General features: G+C 42.2%; 1 protein-coding gene across 3 annotated transcripts in view; it reads right to left on the reverse strand.

Annotated features, from left to right (window-relative positions):
- LOC119455562 (intermembrane lipid transfer protein Vps13-like) overlaps positions 1 to 12,551 on the reverse strand; it is a 217,944-nt gene that overhangs the window by 101,809 nt on the left and 103,584 nt on the right. For all 3 annotated transcript variants that reach the window (XR_007467503.1, XM_037716962.2, XM_037716961.2), the window contains exons 37-41: positions 11,958 to 12,080; positions 8,149 to 8,301; positions 6,447 to 6,632; positions 5,611 to 5,730; positions 4,210 to 4,335 (exon numbers count right to left, since the gene is read on the reverse strand). Coding sequence is in view for 2 of the 3 variants with exons in the window: in XM_037716962.2 (XP_037572890.1) it covers positions 4,210 to 4,335; positions 5,611 to 5,730; positions 6,447 to 6,632; positions 8,149 to 8,301; positions 11,958 to 12,080 (708 nt within the window). In the remaining variant the exon portion in view is untranslated. The remainder of the gene's footprint in view (positions 1 to 4,209; positions 4,336 to 5,610; positions 5,731 to 6,446; positions 6,633 to 8,148; positions 8,302 to 11,957; positions 12,081 to 12,551) is intronic.

Below are 12,551 nucleotides of genomic sequence, written 5' to 3' on the forward strand. Positions count from 1 at the left end.
GCAGGTCAACATCCACATGTTCGCACAACAAAGACAAGAAAGATTAAACTGCTCAATGATACCGAATAATACCTTATTGGTAAGTTTCCACATTCACAAAAGCTTATGCAGAATGCATGCTACTCAGGGCCTTACCCTCGAAGCCCACTGAAGGAGGTGCAGATTTGGCTCATAGCATGCAGCCTTCTTTAAAACTTGGAACTAATTAAGATGGGTTATTTGGAGCAGTGCTGTTGAGCACTTGTTTTGTACCTTTATCCCATTTTAGAAATTTTCCTCAGATGGCTTCATTTGAAATGCTTGGCACCTTTGTGCCTAGCTGAAGCCAGCATGAACGGAGGTGCTAGTCTAGACTGTCTAATTCTGCCATTTTATCATAGTCTGCCACGTTGGCGTTTCGAGCCAGCCAGAGAAGGCACAGGTGCTTTGTGAGCCAATCAGAGTGAGCAAGATGGCACATTCGACAAGACAGCATTTAACAGCCTCCACAAGGGCATCCCTGGTGACCACACTGAAAGGCTGAAGGGAAGAAACATGAGTGCATGGCACTGTCAGGAGGTCAGGACTACACCCCCCCCCCCCCCACCCTCCTCTCATAAGGGTAGGAAGGGGGGGGGGGGTGTAGTCCTGGCCACCCCTCCAAATGCCTATGGGCAAGTCGCTGATCAGTTAAATTTATTGAATGAGTGCCCATTTTAAGTACACCATCCGTAATTTTTGGGGTGCACTTAAAAAATTATCTAAATAAGCTTAATATATTAACCAACTCTCAATCTAGATTCCATGCTGGATGCTTAAGAAGCCTGGGCATTCTTTTTTTTTTTTTTGCAGATTTTATAAAAACTGCTATTGGTTCTATGTACCTTGTCAGTTCAATGTTTTTGAATTAAAGTAAGGCTTTTGGTACTCTTAACCATAATTTCCTTTTAAGAAACTTTAAGCTTATAGTGTTACTGCTCCTCTATTAAAATTGAAAAATTTTATTTCATGAACCAGCAACAAATTGTTAGCTGTGGGGGCTGTTTTTATGGCATAAAAACATTTAACCAAGCCTAAAATGGAGCTTGAGGGCTCCATTATACGTATACTTCTCTACATAATCTATGTTAATGACCTGCCTAAACAACTAATGAATGCTCATGTCATTTTATATGCTGATATGACACTACCGTTTCAACATCAGATACTTGTATTTCCTCTTTGACTATGAAACTAAATACTGCTTTAAGACAAGTTGTTCACTGTTGTTCAATCACTAGCTCCTTTACACACCTGACACTAAGCTTAGGGTTTTCAGATCCCCACAAAAACATATACCTAACACTACATCTATAGTTCTTGGATCACATGATATTGTTGCACAAAAATGTATATTTACTATCATTGAATCGTAGCATGTCTTGGTGTACCAATAGATAACAACCTCAAGTTTAATAGCCATATTCATCATTTGAAAAGGAAGAGTGCACTTGACATCAGAGCACTCATCAAAGCCAGGCCATTTTTTTCTCAACACACCCTTTTTCATTGTACAGTTAAACCTCGATATGATAGAACTTCAAAATTAAGTTCTATATATAACGAAGTATTTAACTTTTTATAAGTTCTGGTCCACAGAACAGCATGTATTTTGAACTTCATTATAGCAAAGTGTGTGTATATATGCAATTTTTATAGAGAAAAATTTCACTGTCACCGCAAAAGAATACTGAGGCAACAAGTGGAAACTGCAACAGATGCAGATGATCGAATAGTACAGTAGAACCTCGGTGATACAATTGTGCGTAATACGTTTTTCAAGATTATATGCTTTTTTTTCTTTTCCCGGTAATATGATTTGGTTGGATAATATGTTGGATGATACCATTTTCGAATGATAAGCTTTATTTTTTGGTTGCCATGAAGATAGTATCAACGACATTACACTGTAATTGAATTAGGTTGATTGCAAATGAACCTCTTGAATCGCACACTGCACAACAGATAGTAGCTGCCCTAGCGGAGTAGTTTCTTTGTCTGTAGCAGCAAATTCAGCTGGCCATGACCTCCCAAATCTCGCAGCATGCGCCTCCTGATTTTGGAAGTCATAACTGGCGAGTGCGATGTCAGTGCAGCGTATCGTGCATCAACGCATTCTACGCCATGTATAGTTCTGTATCGGTGTTTTTGTTGTGCCAATTATTTGTGTCTCATGTGGCGATAACAGTGATAAAATCATGTTCCCTATATAATCATGTGATAAGATTCCATTGGGCCCCGTATGCTGTGGGAACTAGAAAAAAGCCTGCGGGGGTGGACCGAAACGGATGGTAGCATGATACACGCTGTCCTCCCGTGCTTGCAGGGTCAAGGGAAAGAAGTGGGGGGGTACGCCACCCCCTCTCCTGCAGCATTCAAAAGCTTGGCGAGCCAAGATGGCTGACCGCATCATACCATTGTAGGCGACGCTATCAGCTGCGGCGAAGTGGGTGCGAAAGCTTTGCAGGCTTCACTTCATACCACCAATGCAAAGAAATCGCCGACATGACATTAAACTGTACCTTTGGTCGCAGACTCTCAAACTCAACAAAATTATTTTCTCTTATCACAACTAATCGTTTTTATGATTGAGCGATAATTTGGAAAATCTTACGGCCCCTTCCGTGCAAGAAAAATCCATTGGCAACTTCACTTATTTGCTTAAAGGTTGCATTTCATTACACTAAAAGTAAAGTGCCGATTTTACCGACTTCATTATATTGAGGTTTAATTGTATTTTGTGATATTCAAAGTCACATCAAGTTTAGTGTTGTTGCTTGGGGAAGCAGACACAAATGGCACATTTTACCTATTCAGCATATTCAAAATCAAGCCATCCACAACATCACTAGGTCTTCTAACTACAAGAATGTAGACTACTTACGCCATGATAACACTGTCTTCTCAGGGGAGCAAATTATTCTATTTTAACCAACTTCCCTTCTATTAGTAAAAAATATCATCTACTATACAATTTTATTGATCTTAACAAAGCAATAATTCCACGAGATTCATCATAAAAATGTTTCTACTTCCCAGAGCTTACACTAATTACGGTCAAATGACTGCAGCATAGAACAGTGAAATAATTTACCAAATTCTTTAAAATTATCATCATTCACATCTTCTAAATCATCTTCTAGAAAATGTATTTTGCCATAAATTCAGCCATAGTTATTTATTAATAATGAGTTGTAAAATGCATTATGTGTAGTAATTGTACTGTTACACGTGAGCTTTTGTTTGTGTTTTTACCTACAAGATTGCCATCTATGCTTTTGAATTCTTATTACTATATGAATTGATTTTGTTGTTCGACTATCTTCTTTATTACCTGTTATGTTGCTTCTAATGTATTATTTCTTTGTATTTCCTGCTGAGGGTCGCAGTGCAATGTTTGACCTTTCAGATCCTCTCTTGTACAATATTAACTACCTGTACCTTCCATTTTTGCAACGAATATACAGTGCAATTCAGTTCAAACTAGCCTATTTATGGCCACTGCAGGACGAAGGCCTCTCTCAGCGATCTCCAATTACCCTTGCCTAGCACCAGCTGGCCCTATTTTACGCCTGAAAATGCCCCGATTTCATCACTCCACCTAGTCGACTGTGCTTCCTTTTCCCTGGCACCCATTCTGTAACTGTAATAGACCCCCAATTACCTACCCTACACATTACATGGCCTGCCCAGCTCCATTTCTTCCTCTTAGCGTCAACTAGAATATCTGCTACCACCGTTTGCTTTCTAATTCACATCACTGTCTACCTGTCTCGACGTTACACCTAGCATTTCTCGTTCTATCACTCCATCACAAGGTCCTTAATTTATTTTCAAGCTTCTTTGTTAACCTCCAACCTCCTGCCACATATGTTAGTACCGGTAGAATGCAATGATTGTACTCTTTTCTTTTAAATAATAGCAGTAAGCTGCCAGTCATGACTTCATGATGCCTGCCTTATGTGCTACCACCTATTTTTATTCTTCTGTACATTTCCTTCTCATGATCAGGTTTCCTCGTGAGTAATTGGCCAAGATAAACATACTCCTGTACAGATTCCGGAGGCTGACATCAGAGGAGAGGAAAAACATCATTATCGATACTTTAACAACACATTTTACTTTATTGTGCAAGCAAGATTAACATTGTGATCAAGCAGGTTTAGTAAAGAAAAAAAAAAGGAAACATACCTTAAGAGCAATCTCCCAGACCTTGCGACCACCGGGAACTTCAATGGGCTCCACCAGTGGTTCCCACACAGCAAGCTTCTCATTGTAGTAGAAGATCACGGAACCCAAGAAGCCACGAACTGACATCTGCAGGACACAATATTTCCAGCATCGCAGCATACTGTGGACAACTGCGCTACAATGCTCTAATGCCACTATCTAAATCCTGAACTACAGTAGTGAACAAAAAAATACAGCAACATTTCTGCTGTCTCAGACTTCAACCAAGCTAAATAGAAAATAAATTTTTTTTTAATCTGCTTATGAAAGCCCATAACCTAGCTCCAGGAGCTTTTCAGTTTCCTTCGTTTGGCTACCTTTCTTATCATGTTAAAAATTTTATAGGAACATGTTTATGGCACGAATGAAGAGGAATGTCTCAGTGTGGAAAAATTATGGATAAATAGTTTGTTTGTCTGTCTGTCTCTCTCATTGATTGATTGATTGATTGATTGATTGATTGACTATTTGACTGATTTACTGATTGGCTATGAGAGATGGTACATGTTCTAGGCAGCTCTGGATTAATTTTGACTACATGGGGTTTCTTAACATGCAGATGATGACACTACCATCTGATCAGTCATGAGATTTCTCTATTTTTGGTCACAATGGGTACACTGTTTAGCACACCTGCCAACCTCCAAAGTTTAAAATTTCTCTCTCTCTCTTGGTCTCATTATCTTTCTCTCTCTCCCGAGCATTCTGCCTAGTGACAGTACTGCCTAGTGACTATACCCAGGGACAACTTTTCTTGGAAATGAAGCCAAAGCTACGAGGGCACAGCCTGGGCACATGTACGAGTCCAAAAGTAGTCTCACAATCAGAGTGAACTTTGGTTTTCGTGTTCCTGTCAGAATGTTTACCTCTCTACAGCGTCACAAACGCATAGCCTTGCAGCCCTTGCTTCGCCTGCTTAGCTCCTTCATGTTCTTAGAAAATTACTGCTTGCCTATTTTCGCGTAAATCCTCCTTAGCTAACGAAATGGCGAGACCTTGGAAACAGACATCCCGGTGCAGAAAACATGACGCAGACTAAATTTTTGCATCAGCATTTGTATGTTTTTAATTTTATTTACGAGTGCTCACGAGTGTGCTTAATGAATAAATTCACTAGTATAGGGCTAAGAAAACATTAAGATTATTAGTGAAACTGAGAAACCAGTTATTTCGTGGTGTTTAGGAAGAGGATGACTTTCAGTTTCGTCACTTTGGTTCCATTGCCAAGAAAAGTTGTTCGAGAGTATAGGTAGGTTTACATACCATATTCAAAAATGTTTTAGGGTCTAAAAGACATGAAAATGTCTTTGTGATACAATTAGCGGCACAATGGTAAACAGTGTCCAAGGTTGTGTTAGTTACCTCCCCAGACCAATCCAGGACTTCAGCTTCCAGGCTGGCTTTCCACAACAGCATGGGAACAGTGCGGTTCTCAGCACCTTGTTCCAGGGTTATCACAATGGACTTGGCAGTCACAAGAGCCTGTGCAAAGACGATAATACACCATGCTGCATGCTGCATGCAACACTTCACAGAAAAATTGTGCGGGAGCTATCGAAGATGGTAGCCACAGTAAAGCAAATCACTTTCTAAAGTCTGCTAAAGCAACCATGAAGCTTCGTAATAAGAAACACCACAAAAATTCCAGCAACTGTTATTCAGCAGCGGCAAAAACCACCCTTCGCGGCGCGGCAAAGTGAATGGTCCCAACAAATTTAGCTTGCAGCGGCACACACGTCTGTACCAAAGAAAGAGACCTCAGTGGTGCTCCAAGAGTGACATGGGCACCAGCAGAGATGAATCAGCACGTGCGTAAGGACCAGTCAGTGAGTGCTGCCCTCCCCATACTTACGTGCTGGCGCTACTGGCTCTCAGTTCATCCACCGAGAAAGTCCAATGGCCAGAAAACTGGCAGAACTAGCCAAAGAAAGCTATTCAAGCTATTCACTTTAACAAATAGATGTGTTATGAAAACAGCAACATTAACTTTTCCCGTACAAAGGAATACCGAAGATTACAAACAGCCAGACAAATCGGGCCGAAATCGCCTGCCCCCCGTGTGAGAATAGCATGTTGTCAACAATGTGAAAAAAAAAAAAAAGAAGTGCACCCCTTACACGAGTGTATATGGTAATAAAAGCTAGTAAACACTGGTCAAAGCTGTGAGCTTCAGACGCACTTCCATATTGTCAACTCACTTGCTCATCCTTCCGGGGAGCCTGGGAATCTTGTGTGGCTGGTGCAACTTCCATGGTCTCCATGGCTTCTAAGGCCATTGGCACAGTTGGCTCTTCCAAGAACCAGAGTTTTGCCTTGTCCAGCATCATTATGTTCCACACTCCGCTGTTGTCTGGTTCAACTTCGTGATCGGCCTTTTGTTCAGCCTACAGAAGCATATATAACAACAGACAGCTAAGCACCATCCTGTCTTCTCATCCCTTCCTTATTAAAGGACCTCTCACCAGGCTCCATAGCAAATTTTGGTTATACGCTGGAAGTTGTTACGTGCCCTCTAGAGAGAGTTCTACAGCCATAATTTTTCAAATTGGTTACTTAACAGCAGAGATAGAAATATACGAAGTGTCGTGAACCAATGATTTCAGGAGGCGAGTTTCACTGCCAACATAGACACTCTCTCCACTCGCATTGTCTAGCCTCTGCAAGCAATATTTTTTCCCTGCGTTCTCCCATATCGGAGCTGAAAATCTAAAGCCCCGCCTTCTTTCTTTCTTCTATATTTTTTTTTTCGCTCTCTCTCTTTTGTGTTATTGCTGCATGGTGCACTTTGGGTGACGCATCCGTGCGAGAGCCATTGCATTTGTCTCGTTTTGCACTGTGCACAACCTTGCGTGATGAGCGCAATTTTTCATGCTGTGCATGAGAACACCTGCGTTGTTGTCTGGCTGCTTCTGCACTACATTGAAATGGATCCCTCAAGGCACACACATTTGGAGAGAGTTTCGTTTTCTCCACATGCAACTGCACAATGTGGGAGCAAGCAGACGAAATGGAAACACATCCTTCTTGCTATGGCACGGAGTAAAACAAGGCTCGCACACATTCGGTTTAGGTTTTATTATTTCTCTAAACTTTAAAGTTAAGAGAAATAATCATTATTTTTATATTAATTACATATTTAACCGTCTCCTTTATTTCTTCACGAGACACGTCTAGTGAAATTTACTACGTTTTATTAGCCTTTATTGGCCCAAATTTCAAAGAAATCCTGTTTTTATAAGCAAGGAAGGCAATAAGACTCTGCGCACATGCATAAACAGTGCGAATTGTTGCATTTACAGTCAAACCTGGATGTATCAAACCCACTTATAACGAATTATTGTGTATATCGAAAAGCTGTAAAATCCCTTTGAAAGCTTTTGTATAAAGCTTTTATTTTATATATCGAATTACCTGTATATCGAACTTTTTTGTGATCCCCTTCAGATTCTATATATCCGGGTTCGACTGTATAACACACTATTTTGTTGAAGACGATAAATTTGCAAAGTCGTTCGAAGCAACAACAACAAAAAAAAAAGCAACAACAAAGAAAGTTTAGACAAATACATGTGCTAACCATTAATTTCATGCTGGGTAAAACGACCATGCATGCAGCTCCTGTATAGACAACTGGCTCCAGGGTTCCCTCTAGCAATTTTTGTAGGAAACTCGGTGGAATCTCCCCCTTCTTAAAGCCACCTTGTTCTCCGAGTTGATTTAAGTCAAGTGTTGTCCTGATTCTAGTTGAAATTACCTTACGTGAACATTTTGTACAAGACTGAAAGCAAGCTAATGGGCCCAAGGAGGTACTACAATTAGAAAAACAGTAACACAGCACATCTGTGAGTGCATGACTGTACATGCAAAAGCACATTTAAAAAAAGGTAACGGGAAACTCACACTAGGAGCACTGAGGGAGCCCAAGCTTTTGGAGAGAATCTCCACTGCTCCAGGTGTCACGTGAATCTCTATTGGTGAGAAGTTGATTTCCATGTGCTGGCCACTTTCGACTGTGAAAGTGCTGTTTAGGCTGATCTCTGTTGGCTTCAATATCTTCGGAGAAAGAACAAAATGACACGGATTAGTAGTTGAGGTTCGGCGTCAGTGACAGAGAGGCAGTTAAAATGAGTGTCTATTAGGTAGCTGTTTAAGAAACAACAGTCTACAAATATAAAAACAGGGCAACTCAACACTTGGGCAACATGCATAGCAGTGGTGGACATGTGTGCCAAGATGTGTGCAATAATTGGCACTCCAATGTGATTATTGTTCTCTTCGCATTCTGTACTCCAATTTACACTAGCATTGGTATATTATGTTTCCGATAATGGTACTGTACACTGTACCTTCCTGGTAATTGGACCTATATTCAATTAGGTGCTCTTAGCTTCATTTTATTTGAATTTACTTCCAGAAACTAATCACCATGTTCACTATTACTACGCAAATTAAGATGCCTGCCACTGCTATGAATACATTTAATAATGATAGACAGCCGTAGCAGAAACACCCTTTCAAATAATTTCGCAAACCAAACCTGTATAGTAGTTCTTTCAAATTAGAGTAAATAACCTAAATTACATGAACTACTGTTGTGGTGCATGAGATCTACTTGTTACAAAAAGAGCCACTTAGTTATATCATCAACGTCTGCCCACGCAAGAATTCTCGGTGCTTCTGTCTTTGGTCGCCATTTCACTTTTAACAGCGAAGTTGTTTAAGCCAGCCGTAATTTGTGGTGCGTAGCAAGACTAGTACTACCAAGAAAGAAAAGAAAAGAAACTTTCTTGCCAAAGCGGGATTCGAACCCCCGTACCCCCGAGACCCAAAGCGAGCGTCGTAGCCACTAGGCTATACAGCCGCGCCTGCAGAGCATGCATTTATGCGAACCATATGATTGCGTTCGAGCGTCGTCATCTTCGTGCACAGCTGGCACATTCGTACGCTTGTGCTCTACGAGGTGAAGAGGTTTTGCGCGCTATGAAAGTAAGAGAGAGACGCATTCACGGACCGGGTCTCCTGAAACGCAGTGTCGGCATTAGAACACAGTGTCGGTTTTGCAAGCTGCGCTATGCAACGCGCAGTGACGGCCGTAAGTCCGAGACGCGTGAAAAGAAATTATCATCATCATGAGTAATAAGATGAAAAGTTTGCGCGCACTTCCAGAAAATGCTGGGCTACGATCACCCAGCTTCGCTGTTTCAAGCATTGCGCGGCCGAGTGCAAGATTTTTGTATGGGTGTTCAGGCTGATTAGGGCATGTTGCGACATTTTGCGCGTTCGTCCCGAGGACGCCATGCTACTGAATGCCAGCAACGTGTCTACAACGTTGCATAGAGGTTATTCAGAAGCTGACAACGGTTACCTACCGATGTTGCCGCCCAAAGTGGCTGAAGTTGTTAGTGCGTCGGAGGACGAAGCCTTCGATGCCTTCAAGTGAAGCGCAATAAATATTAGTTTACTGTGATGAGAGGAGGTGTTGGTTGAAACTTATTTCTGCTGGAATTTTCGGCTCATAAAAATTTCATTTTCACAAAAATTTAGGTGCACAAAAATGGGTAAGTTCGGCATTTCGCGATAAGTGTACATACGTGCATCATTTCATTACGCCGATGGAGTTAAAATAGGTGCATCTTATGTACGAGTGCGACCTTATATACAGTATAGACCACTTATAACGTAACCGCTTGTAGTGCGGTCTTTTCAGACTCCCGTCAATTTATCGTATCGCTTATAGTGCAGTTGCGGGAAACGAAATACCGGTTACAGTGCGGCTGCGTGGGAGTACGAAAGTCAGCGGAGACAGCGAACGCTCCCTTCAAACGGGCGCCCCAAGGAGTGCTCAAGAAAGAAAGAGAGACGAAGTGGAGGAGAAGGGCATGTGGTGCAAACGAACAGCCAGTGAGGCTGAAACCAGAATTTTGAGTGCGAGTCGTGAAATATCATGGTGCACATAGCGAGCGAGGGCCACGAAACTGCCAACGCCGGCCAACGCTCGCTTCACGATAACAGCAGTAAACGGAACTTCATGGAACGGGCGCCGCCGGCACGGCACGGCGAAGGGCGCACGCGGAGACCGTGGAATGTGAGGAAGGAGGGCGGCAGGGAAGTGGATTTCGCCTCGGGAACTCCGCCACTTCGGTGGCTCCCCTCGCCCTCCCTCGTAGCTCCCTCACTTTCGACTGCCACCGTGCGCGCCCGCCGCCGTGCAGGCGCCGCCGCTACAGACGGCCCGGCGCCAGCTCCCCGAAGTTTCGTTTTCTGCCGTTATAGGGAAGCGGGCGTTTGCCGGCGTGGGCAGTTTTGTTGGCCAGCCTGGGACAGCGCCGCTGCTTCCCTCTGCGCCGTAGCCGCAGCATGCAAGGTCAGCACGTGACTAGGAAGCATAAAGGAGAAAGAAGGGTTTTTCTACGCATGGCTACAGTAGCGTGGCTGAGACATCGGCACTTGAGTGTACTAGAATATCTAGTACACTCTAGTCGGCATGTACACACATGTTCCGGCGCAACGCAGAATCGGCGACCTTGCCATTTGAGAGAGGGTGAAATTTCCGCCGCATATTTTTTCTTTCTTTTTTTTGTTTTGTTCGCGCACGACATTGAGGGGTCTCTCCTAAGCTTTTACTCTAAGGTGGTGCCGGAGCAATGGCGGTGACGGAGCAATGCCGGTTGGAGGCGCCGCCGCGTGATTTGGTTCGAATTAACGAGATTCGATTGTAAATTGAATGCAAACGTTCTAGCCGCATTCCTCGACTGTCGCATACGCGTGGCGGCTGGGTGCACATGTTTTGCATATGTGTGGGCCTTGAAAATTGTTGCTTTAGTTATAGTGCGGCACCGCTTATAGTGCGGATATTCGCGACTCCAGCGACTTACGTTATAAGCGGTCTACACTGTACCTACTTTTTCTTCAAAACTCATGAAAAGTGGGGGTTGCGACTTATACTCAGGAAAATATGGTACACAGCAATTCAAGCCAAGAAGCCTTGATAAACACTATTGGATGCTGAAGTACACTTGTGTTTTTCAGTAGATCATGTAGAAAATTCAAAACTGCACCAGAACCACAATTTATAATAAAAACAACTGCTAATTCGACACCAGTTAATTCAACTGTTTGATTAATTCGATCGCAATCGAACACCCCTGTTGGTGTCTATACGTTTTTATAAGACCAAACTTTCATTATTATAATCCATAAATTCGCCTTCGCTGAATAATTAAAAATTTGAACTTGTCACTGCAGCATGCACGGGCCTGATCTCAATGATGACATTTATTGCGACCCCATTAGAGACAATGCCTGTTCTGGCAGTGTTATGGAGCAGTGAAGACGTCAAAGACATGTTATCTTGCACCGAAAATGCTGATTTTAGCCTACCCTTGTTGGCTCGAAGCAAAAACGGCACTTCACAATTATTTTAACATAGTTACCACGATTTAATGTGTGCCTTTTTTTCTGGGTGGTTTCTAAACTCGCCTGTGCATAACAATGGCATATGAAGCTTATGAAGCTACACACCTTCATGCTACTCACAAATGAATGACACTTTTTTTTTTAGTAAAACTTGTCTTGAAGTCTTAAAGGTTACTGTTACATCTCTTAAAAGTAATTATTATTATATTTTTTTACCGCTTGTGATTCTGTGGCATTATACTGTGGCTTGTGCCATTGTAGATCCAGTGTCTGAAGTTTTCCAAGAAGCTTACCTCAGAACGGATGTGTTCCGACTGGAATTTGTCCACATAAGATGTAAACATCCTGAGGTCATCCATGTTCACCATCATTGACTGTGTTGTCCCTACCTGCCTTAGCTTCTGGTGGATAGATCCCTGAAACACAAAGGCATACATACAAAACAATCACATCACACACAATTAATTGGTTTGCCATTCAGATGAATGTGACATCAGAAAATGAAACTTTCCTCACTGAACTATAATATAATTCAGCTGACCAGAACAACAAGGCACTTCAATAACAAGGTGTAGTTGCTTTTAAGAATCTTTTAGGTAGCAAGGCTTAACAAAGAGAAGAAAGATACCAAAGCACACAGCCCTTAATTATTCCTCATGGCAAATGTAATTAGACAAAAGGTGTAAGAAAAGGTAGTAGTGGCTTGGAACAAAAGCATTGGGTTCATGTACGCAAGGTCCACCGTTCAAATCGTTTTCCAAGTAACTACTTCTTAAGGCGCCCGAACTACAGCACAAATAAAACCTGCCAAGAGCCAGTTGGAGCTATGCTAACCACTTCAGGATCACTAAATAACAAAAACATTCCCTTGCCAGAACAGAAATTGG

The sequence above is a fragment of the Dermacentor silvarum genome, chromosome 6 (genome assembly GCF_013339745.2).
Source record: "Dermacentor silvarum isolate Dsil-2018 chromosome 6, BIME_Dsil_1.4, whole genome shotgun sequence".
NCBI classification, from domain to species: Eukaryota; Metazoa; Arthropoda; class Arachnida; order Ixodida; family Ixodidae; genus Dermacentor; species Dermacentor silvarum.